The sequence below is a fragment of the Echinococcus granulosus genome, assembly GCF_000524195.1.
Source record: "Echinococcus granulosus chromosome Unknown EG_S00102, whole genome shotgun sequence".
NCBI lineage: Eukaryota > Metazoa > Platyhelminthes > Cestoda > Cyclophyllidea > Taeniidae > Echinococcus > Echinococcus granulosus.
In genome coordinates, this window is record NW_020170482.1 from 123,138 (window position 1) to 133,736 (window position 10,599).

At 44.0% G+C, this 10,599-nt stretch overlaps 1 protein-coding gene across 1 annotated transcript; it reads right to left on the minus strand. All coding sequences in view use genetic code 11, as the record gives it.

Annotated features, from left to right (window-relative positions):
* Positions 1-885: 885 nt before the first annotated feature.
* On the minus strand, positions 886-5,324 carry EGR_08306 (Follistatin-A; the record flags this gene model as incomplete). The annotated part of the gene is made up of 7 exons (XM_024497555.1): positions 886-893; positions 982-1,335; positions 1,656-1,923; positions 2,011-2,324; positions 4,026-4,220; positions 4,298-4,427; positions 5,214-5,324. 7 exons carry the CDS (start codon positions 5,322-5,324, stop codon positions 886-888), a joined length of 1,380 nt encoding a protein of 459 aa, XP_024348033.1.
* Positions 5,325-10,599: the final 5,275 nt, after the last annotated feature.

A 10,599-nucleotide genomic window follows, 5' to 3' on the forward strand; every position in this document is an offset into this window, starting at 1 on the left:
CCACTCATTTTGTACACATCCATTCATCCTGTTTCTACCGATTTATCCATCCCGTTTCCATCCATCCATTCATCTATCCATTCGTCTATCCATCCCATCCATCCATCCATCCCGTATCCATCCATCCATCCATCCATCCATCCCGTATCCATCCATCCATCCATCCATCCATCGATCCATCTTTCCTGTTTGCATTCCATACTTATACTTTCATCCAACCGGGCTTTCATCGACTCACCTACCGCAAAGGATAAAATACATGTTTCAGATATCAAAAAAATAATATTGCCAATAATGTCCATTCCAAAAAAAAGAGAATACATACATGAGATGTTTTTGTGTGTGTGTGTGTGTGAATGAACAGATCAAAAGTTTTTCAAATTCATCAAGTTCGCTTTGTACCCACACAGGCGAGGATAAACTGAAGGAAGAAAACTGTGGGGATATACAGGAGGACATGGGAGCTTCACTTGTATGCTTGTGACTGATTTTTTCTGTAATAGGATGAGCCTGAGACATTGGATTGTGCTTCACTTTCAACACAACGAATGGCAGGAATGTTTGTGGTTACCAAAGTAACAAAACAGTTAATCGGGTCACCACAGGAGTAGGAAGTGAAGGGCAGGGTGAGGAGTAGGAGTAGGGCATAATGATGAAACATACTTGTCAGTTGCGTATGCACCTGCTGGGTTGATGCTACTCACAGGTCCTGAGTAGCATGCATGAGGGCACAGGAAAGACAACAGTGAGGTGACGCAAGGGTCAGAGTGACGAAAGTGGTGGTTATGATAGTGGTGATGATTTTAACTTTGCTTGTCCTCTCTTTCTTCAGAATGAAGTATTTTTTTAATTTCTCCTGAGGACGCACAATGGAGAGTTCGGAGATTACTCGGCTAGAGGAAATGAAAGGGAGATCATTCTGCCATGGCAATGCCCTTTTTTGCGTAGAGAGGCGTTAGTGACTATTTAATATCTACTAACCTGGACAATATCCAGTTGAGACAAGGTCGACAAAGCGTTTGGCGATACAATTGTAGACGTGTAGGAAGCAGGCATTGGGGAATGATTTTCTTCCACTTCCACACACCCGAGGCCAGCCATTTGTGAAGACGTCTCCGTGCCACCGTGGATCACCAAAGTTTTGTTTCGCCTCTTTGAACATTTCAAAGAGAGTCATCTCAGCAATTTCGGCAGGATTTATTCGAACAAATACTCGAGGATTGCAGTTGGGTGGCAGATCCGTGCAATCCAAACACACTGGCTGGCCAGTTCTGACATGTGGCACGCATGTCATATGGGGGCTTTGACATCTGATCTGGTCACACGTCGCATTTTCTAGGCAAAAGGGGTTGGCAAAAGTAAGGCCTCCTCAACCAGGTCGAGGTGTGAGAAGGCTACAATGACTTTGTAGTTTCTATTGCTAATACCTCTTCAACTAACGGGCCCGTGAATGAGGCAATAGCAGTAGAAATAAGCGTTTGTTTTTGTTTATTGCCAGGAATGATAGCTCCAGACAGTGATTAACGACCAGCATTAGGAACAGACTAGAGGCAGGAAAACCACACATCAACACATCAAAACCCACCCAAGTAAGTGCTTGTTGGGATTGTCAGGTTTCATCAAGGCATAAATAAATTAGTTCCTCTTTCCCTTACTTCTGCAGGGTCCCAAGTAGGCAACCCTGATTTCCAGACCCTTTTGAATACTTGCTTTTCGAAGGTGACACTGGTTGTTGTAGGTGTTGTTATCCGTGCCGCAAATGGGGCTGCCGTATGGACTGTTGGCACAGGAGTCCAGGTTGCTAACAGTCACTCTATCGAAGGCGGATTCAATGTGCTTTCTACCGAGCCAATTGGGATCTTCACAACTCGCTCTTCCACTGTACTGCCGGACAATACAGACTTTGTTTGGCGGACAGATTCTCTGAGAAATGAGGAACAGATTCGTTGCGTCAGTTAAGGGTGAAGAACAAATCAGACATTTGAAATGGTAGATTAAATAAGGACCTACCACTGGATATGCATAGTCATGATCCTCAAGATGACTGGTATTTTGCCTGTAAGGGCAGACATGATCGGCAGGTGGACATTCCATTTCCACAAGGAGAGTGTCCAGATTGCGGCAGCGCTCCTTCAAGAAGGAGCAACGGTTGCGGAATTGCCGAAAATCTGTGGTACACACTGGTCCAGACTCAAAGTCCTCCACGATGCAAATGGAGGAGCAAGCACAGACAGCCTCATGGTTCTGCACTTCACATCTAAAACCGTCCGGACAGTTGACCCGAGCGCAACTCTCATTGTGGAAGCCTAAAAAGTAGTCTAGTGCTAAAATGGGGAAAAATAGCCATGCAGCAGTCGTGGCGCATGCAATTTTGTGTGTGTAATACTGTTATGTGTAAACAATAAACATTCAAATACACTGCTGTGCCTTCAGATGCCTTCCAACTCTCTGCCTCAACTTGTGGGCAAAGTGGAAACAGTTCATGACAATCTTTTAAGCTAACACCCTCCAAAAGGTGGAAGGCCCTCCGTTAGGGGTTTATTTGCCAAAAAGAAAAATGCTTTGCTGAGACTAAAGTGCAGCGCGAAAACAAAAAATGACAAAAATTACTGGTGTTGGCTTCACTCTGCGGTCAAGTGAGATGATGGACTGTCACAGCCTCGAAAGGAATGTGTACATTCTTCAGATTACAGTCAGGCAAAAAAGGAATGACCGTACGCCTACAAATTTTTTAACCACGTAGCTGGTAGCTGCCAGCCCTGACGGTGAAGCTATCAGTGTAATGCTTTTTTTCCACAAAAGTAAAAACTGGAATGTTAATTTGTTTTGAGGCGAGAGCCTAATCAAGACAGGTTATGTCTCTTGTGTGTCAGTACCTGTACCTTACCTATCTCTCCATCCCTCTTCTTTTTAAGGGCTCCTTTTTCTTCCCACTACGGAGCGTTTTTACCTCTGCCTCTCTCTCTCTCTTTCTGTAGAGGAAGTTATTTTTGACGAACGCCCCACTTCATGCCTCTGCTGAGAAATTTCAGTGGAGCCTCATCTAGTAGTTCTGCATCTGGTGTTTATGTTGGCAGGGAGGGTGACCTCAAAACACAATGCTAGTGTATTTGATGGTGAGGTCACTGGACCACGAAGGCCATCACTGTGTAAATAGACAACAATCAGAGAAACCTGCTTTCACGTACCCCAAAATCTCACTTTTTTCATCTGTTAAAAAGGGAGGAACCGACCGACACCCATCAGCATTCAGTGCTGCTTTGATGACTAGGCGTCCACTGTGGGATTATTGTACATCCTCACTGATGTCTCCACCTGCTATTAATATCTAATCGCTATCATGTCTGTGACTACAAGTAAATATAGACAAGTAAAGGCTATTACCCCAACTTAGTTCCACAGTTCCTATGTCTGGACGGTGGACAAGAGATGTGAGGATTTGACTAACGGGAGTGAAAAAAACTTTTCACTCTTTCAGTTATCTTGTTTTCTAGTTAGGAGACGGTAGAATTTATGGGCGCTTTATGCTCATCACTCAAATAGGACTGTGGAAGGGCATTTTTTCCCATTGGGCCGGTGGGCTTACTTAAATCTTGCAACAATTGTGTTAGTAGCATAATTCTTGTCCCCTTGATATCACAATTTTCTTCCACAATACACGACTATTCTACTAGTCGACAAAAGTGTTTTTGTCTTTACAGATGTTTTAAATTGACCGACTTTAATGCAGGTATGCATGCCATAGGGAAACTTCCGACGTGAGGGGCCGAATTGAGGCGCAATGACATTATTTCCTGAAATCTCCCCTAAGTCTGTAATTACATTACTGTTTGCAAAGCAAATTAATCCACTTCTTCTGCGGAAAGAGTTGATTTTGATGTTTGAGTGCTGCCCCAGAAACATCGACTCATATGTGGAATTTGAAGGGCCAATCTGAAGCACCTATCATGCCCATGCGATGATAAACAGGAGAGGATGAGGGAAAGTAAAGTGGAGAGAGGGAGGGGGATGAGACATGTACTTACCCCTCTGGCAGGAGTAATGGCAGTTAGCAATGCCGGTGCGCCGCAAGAGGAGGTCCCTCACAAATTGCGGTTCTGTGAGGTGTCCGCTCACGTAGAATCCACCCAAACGGCAGCACTCGGAGCGCGTTATGTAGTTACGCTGAAGCAGCTCATGGCAGCGGCCATTGGGGAGGCGAATTCGGAAACAGCTTCCAGCTACAAGGAAGGATGCGGACATGAATGATCTACTCGGAGGGCAGTCTAGACAAGCCCCAGATGGCGAGGAAACTTACCGTCGGAAACAGTAAAGACGAGAAGGGCTTGCAGCATGAAGATAAGAAGAGGTACCATGGTACCTGGTGTTTGAGAGAGCAGGGCAGAGGTGTAGGTGACAGGAGAATGTGGTCCTTTTATAAGAGACCACTGGCAGCCAATTGTGGACACGGCACACGGCAATAGGGCAGACCCAGTGCGCTTGCATGCACGCACGCGCACGAACACACGCACGCACGAGCCCGCATACACACACACACACACACACAGTCCGACCTGAAACGAGTACAGGTTCACACAAGACAGAACCGTGAAACCGAAGCGATCTCGACAAATGCACACAGACAGGCAGACAAACAGACCTGGAACCAGAGCGAGCAAAAGAGAGAGAGAGCTTGTGAAGGTTGAACTTACCCCTTGATTTTTTCGCCATCCATCTTGGTGGTAGGAGACACTTAGCACGGGGGAGTTGCATAATGGTTTGCTCCAATTCACGCCTTCAAGCATGACGACTGACGGTAGAATTCATTTAATACATCCTAACTTGACAGGCTATAAGATCGTAAAAGGACCAGCTGGTTGCTCACTCACCGACCCATTCGCCTTGACAACTCACTATTGTGCGGGGGTCGATGGGTAGCCAGAGCTCGGAGATCAAACAAACGGGTGAAGGAAAGCGACTACCAACTACTCTTTACTGGATGAAATGACCACGTTTTTATCGTAATATGAGGGTGCTTCAGGCGTCCAGATGTTACTGCAGTTCCACCAATTTACATTCTTCCCTCTCCACCAAAACATTTCAGGATACACTGTTAAGGTTATTTTCGAAACCTACTAGAGCGATACCTTTACCCGCATTCCAATAGAGACAAATTTTTTGTCCACAGCACTCACAGTACAGAATGCTGTTTCAATCCTCTTAAATTAATCTACCCATCTTCTTCGACCTGCCATGTCAACTCTGATGCCAAAGTAGACACAGTTAACAACATCACCGTCTTCGTAGGCAGGAAAAGTAGGCGAAAGCCGCTTTGAGTGTCTCATATCGGCAAGGACTCATAACGACCTCTAGAAACTCCAACACCAACGTGGGCGGAAATTTGCTTATGTGTGCTGATTTATGAGGCAGTCTTTTTAAACTCCTTCGGTTAATTCATTTTGTAAGCCCAAATTGCGAAGCTCACTGATCAACAAAGTCATTAGAAGTCCACTTATAAGTTTTATTTCCCCTTGGACTGAATGCGTGGGCAGAATTTGCCATTCATCCTGTTCAGTTGTGGGTAAGATTACCTCAGACGGCAGTAGGGAATTTAACTTCCATTTATCCACTTCATTAATATTTTATTGGAGCAAAATATAATACGTGACAATCAAGTGAGGCCTGTTTTTAAGTTTTCCACCTAATGTATTCGACTAGACAGCAGGAAAAAGGAAGCGACGAAGAAAACTAATTTACACTGTCTGAATGTGAAATATGCGGACCAAAACTTATTCACTTACTTACGGAGACAAGAGAAAAATGAATGTTTTCAAGGTGTATCGCGTCTGATAGGTGGAAGAGATGGGCAGACAGAGCCTTGTACTTTCAACTTTTTCGAAAAAAGTAAATTTCTTTTAAGAGTCTACAAATCCCGATGTTCAAAAATGATGTCGAAGGGAAGGAGGTGGGGAGGAGTCATACCTACCTAAATGGGACGCCTCATAATGGACACCGCTGTCTGACACGCGCCTCCTTCCCGCCTCTCTCTCTCTCTCTCATCCTGACCCATTCCGGACATCGAAGTAAATTACTCAACTATATGTCTGGCTCGGTGTCCGAAAATGCTTCTTTCATTACTCAGTGATGAAACAGTTTTCTTAAACACACAAATTCACACATACCAGAAAGCATAAAAGAATTCGTGAGCTCTATTTGCGCACACACACCCACACACACTTTGTGTACATTCGTCCTTTCCTTTCCTTCAAAAAAGGGGCCTATTTATTGACTTGTTTAGCCCCGCATACCACGGCACCAGGGTCGGGGTGTCATTGAAGGTAGTGAATGTGCTATGCACACCAGGTCCTGCTGCATAAATGGATGGAATTGCGTACCCTGGAGGGAGACATACAGAAATGAGGCGAGTGTGAATTATTGGTCTACAAATAAATGGTCACCTGTGAAGCCTGAAAGGTATTTCTCTCTCTCACACCCTCTCCTCTTCTATGCAGGTACTAACAGAGGCAGTAACTGTGATAGGGAGCAACTGTCCTATCTGCCTGCCTGTCTGTCTTGGTTTTTTACTCCAACTTTCCTTTCTTGCATTAAACATGTCTTTGCCTCCATTCCTCTTCCTTCTCTTCATCCTCGTCGCCTCTTTTTTGCAACTCCCCAAGTGTCTGGTGGATTTTTTTGGGGCATGTCTATTTGAAACCGTGAAATTCCTGCTTTAACCTTCACTCAGACGTATCCAACTTTGAATTATACATTCTTCCCTGTCATATATGTATGCACGTTGGCAGCCTACATACAATCACCTGGGCTCTGAGTTTACCCATTTCAATTTCTTGCCATATCCCCACTTTTATTCTACCTGTAAGGCGCTTTCTTGAGTGAATAGGTACGACAAATCAGGTCCATTATAAAGTAATGAGCTAAAATGACAGGATTAATTTTGTACTTTATCCAAAATTGACTAGTGTTTGTGTTTGATTTAAAATAAGTTCCAAATATACCATCCTGTTTTCGTTACCTGAAATTGCTAGAAATTACAAAAACAAAAAGGATAACTTCTTGCACTTTTAAGGTTCTAAAACAACTTCTGGAGCCGTTTGTTTGCACGAAGCAAAGCCCATCACCTATGATGTAATCATAATTGACATTGGAGGTAACGAAGTTCAAATTTGCCCAAATGAAGCTAAGATTACTAGTTCAAATTGTTGTTGATAAGGCACAGTTTTTGATATATCTTAGCAGCAGAAGAAGTTAGAAATAAATATTGGGGATTTAATCCCTTCTTAGAACGGCATCCAGTCCTGGCTGTTTGAGTAGCTGGGAGAATTTTGCAAATGACAAGTGACATACATACCTTCTAATGCACTACAAACTCACGTGAAAGGGATTTCTTTAATTAGGTGATTTACACCCAAATTCGAGGTTTGTCACATGTCATTAAAATAAAATATTCAAACTGAATTTGGAGAGGTGTGCGCCTTATTGGATGCATTTTCACCTATAAGCCTCGATTTGCAAAATTAGAGAGCCTCTCAGGGTCATTTGGATGAAGGATTAAATTAAGGTGAAAGGGTCAAGTTCCGATCCATCCTAACTAATAGGGCAAAGCTAAGTTCCTTTATTTCTGTTCTCCCTGTGGCCAATGGCGAGCGTCGCCCTGTCAACGATTCACTTACAAGGAAACAGCAGTATTCTCCTTCTTCTTGATACCATCACAAAGATCAGCCCACCGACTGGATTGGTGATTACACGAAAATGTCCAAGCATCCGATATTTAACCACATTCAGGTGGGATTGCTTCCAACTATTTAAACCACCATCAACACTTAACCACTAAAGCCAATTTTAAATCATCCAAACGTGAAGGTGGCCAGTCGCAGTGGCTGCATCCATCTCAGGCAGACAACTGAAAATGTGCGCCTTCCAAAAAAATTCAACCAGTCGCAGTGGCGCTGTAGCTGGCGCTACTGATTGTGGTGGTGATGGTGGTAGCTCGGCTGTCTGAATGCTGTGGCAGTTTTTATTCCACTTCACGCCAACGCCACTATTTTCGTATCCACTTGACGACACTCCCATCTGATTCAATGTGTCCACATTCTCCCATTCGCCACCCTGCGCCTCACCTCCCCTCCTTCTACTTCCCATTTCTTCCATTATCAACCAATGCATCAGTCATCTCTCGCCTACCTCAAACACACATAACGCTCATCCCTCCACTCAGTCTACAGACATCCACCAATGCCAATGCCTCACTTCTCATCACAACCACATCAACTCGTGACGGTCATGATCCCTGCTCCACCTGCAATCACTCACACCACATCACATCATATTTGCAGGCGACTTGGAGGCCACAGTCACTTCTGCCACCACTTCGATTCACTGCCAATGACAGTCAATGTGGGAGGGTCTCCTCCTCTTGGCAAACTCCAGTCATCACAAGTGAAGTGTTGTATTTCCGATGGTCACTCATAAATGCGGCCCTCATCTGCCACATAAATTCCTCCGCCCCCTCACCTCACTTCACCTCGATTGCCACCTCTCTGGTTGGCATTTTCAATTGCAGTCCACAATCGTAATGCCACGCCTCTCCTCACAGACACTGTCATTTCACCAAATTAATTCGCCTCTTCTGATCGTGTACTTTTCCACAAACTATGGAGTTCCTCTACCGATGAAGTGGAGCTTTGCGTCTACATCAGAGGACATGAATGTGATCCATTAACTAACGTGTTGCAGTGAGAAAATGATGGAGAAGGTCGTGATTTTGCTTTGTACTGTTCAAATGAGAAGCGCAGGTAGCCTTCCAAGGTAGCCGATGATCATGTGTGTAGTTCTTCAATCCTCGTAGTCGTGGCTGTGACCAACTCGACGTACAGTGTACGTCAATGTTACCAAGCTTGAACTATTTATTTGACGGAGTGACTGCGTGTGTCAAAACGTCGTTTTTCTTGCTAATCAGTTCTACCTCTCATAAATTAATTAATTTAGCTATATACCTTATTTAAGAGACGTAATGGCGTTCTCGGATAGCACCAGGCCCTGCTTCTTTCGTCTTTAATGCTTCCGTTGATAGAGGTCCCCCTTTTTCGACAACCCGTGGTATCGCCATTGCTCCCTAATTGGACCAATGAATGCTGCAAAAGCTTAATCCCTTGTCTCTTTACAATCATCCAAACTCTAACACATGTCATTTTGGAGCCAAAAATAACTCGAAATTGGGCGATATTCTAAGCTTCAGCTTTATTCTTACCATAACCCATTAAATGTGAGTAACTTTACTGGAGGAAGGATATCCCAGCCAAATGCGACTCCTCTGTCCTTTGGTCTGTAATTTTGCATTAAGATGGAGTTACGGGACGCAGTCAAGCCTGGCTGGGAGTTTTAGACCTCCTACAAAGGCAGATTATCTGTCACAGGGTCTTATGTCTTAAAAAAATTTAAAGACTGAAGTGCAAAGTAGGCCTGTAAAGTGGTTTTTTTTCTGGAAGAAAGTTATAAATATGTGACTTGTTTTCCCGACCACATTTCATTCCCGTTAAGTCCGCAGTGGTCATCGCTACATGAAGGCGATGAAAGTGTTCAGGTCTGATACAGCGAGGTAGGTAATCGTATTCTGAAGTGAAGAATCACCAGCCCGAGGTGGGGTCTCTCACATTTGGGTAGTCATAGCATGAGCAGGAAACTGGAAATTATGTCTTACGTCCCCAGTTTCCCCTAAGATCAAAATAGGCCATAATACTAGGGCAGAATATGTACTGTCGACGTACAGAAGGGCTGAGGGACTACTGGCATGGCCTGAAGGCAATGTCTCCCATTGGAAGCACAAAGGCGAAGCCTTAATTGCTCGTAAAATCAAAATAAAAAGGCAAACAAAAAAAAATCCCTTAAGTCGTCACACTTCTAGTCTAACCAATTAATGTGAAATTTTGCTGGGTCTTTTTTCCTGCCCCTTCACAGTTTTTTTGCATTCTATTTAAGGTAAAATGTAATGGAAAACATGGACGGGGGGGGGGGCTTAAAAAGCGTACCGACTTCAAAGTTTCTCAAGCACCCGAGTAGACTGTCTGGTTTTTGCGCAGCAGAGACTCATGAAAAATATCACCTTCTTGGTATTTCAACTTTTCAAATTTTGGAAATCCTACCACTTTCACTTTTGAGACGGCCAGAGACCTTCTGGAATCTGATTATAGCGGTAAAAATTGGGCATAACATTGTGTCCAGTTGCGGTAGCAGGAGTACCGGCTCTGATAATCACTTATCTTTGAAAAAATAAAGGAAATGTTTACGATATATTACTCACGGTTTTAATAACCGTAGATACTTGTGAGAGAAAACTCTTAATGTTCTACTAAAAAGGCATCCCTCTCGCCCACCGCGCCCCCTTCCCCCTCCCCTTCACTCGGGCGGTGACGTCCCACCAATCGGATGACCGGAGCATCTGTGGGGGTTTCACTGCTACTTGCTACGATAACTTGGTGTGTTGCATTAAAACCTGCCAAATGCATTCGATTGTTGGAATACATTATAAGGCGAAGGTAAGTGTCATTCTATCGGTACGGTAATCTTTATTGTTCTCTCTTTCTCTTTTCTGTCGTTTTGACC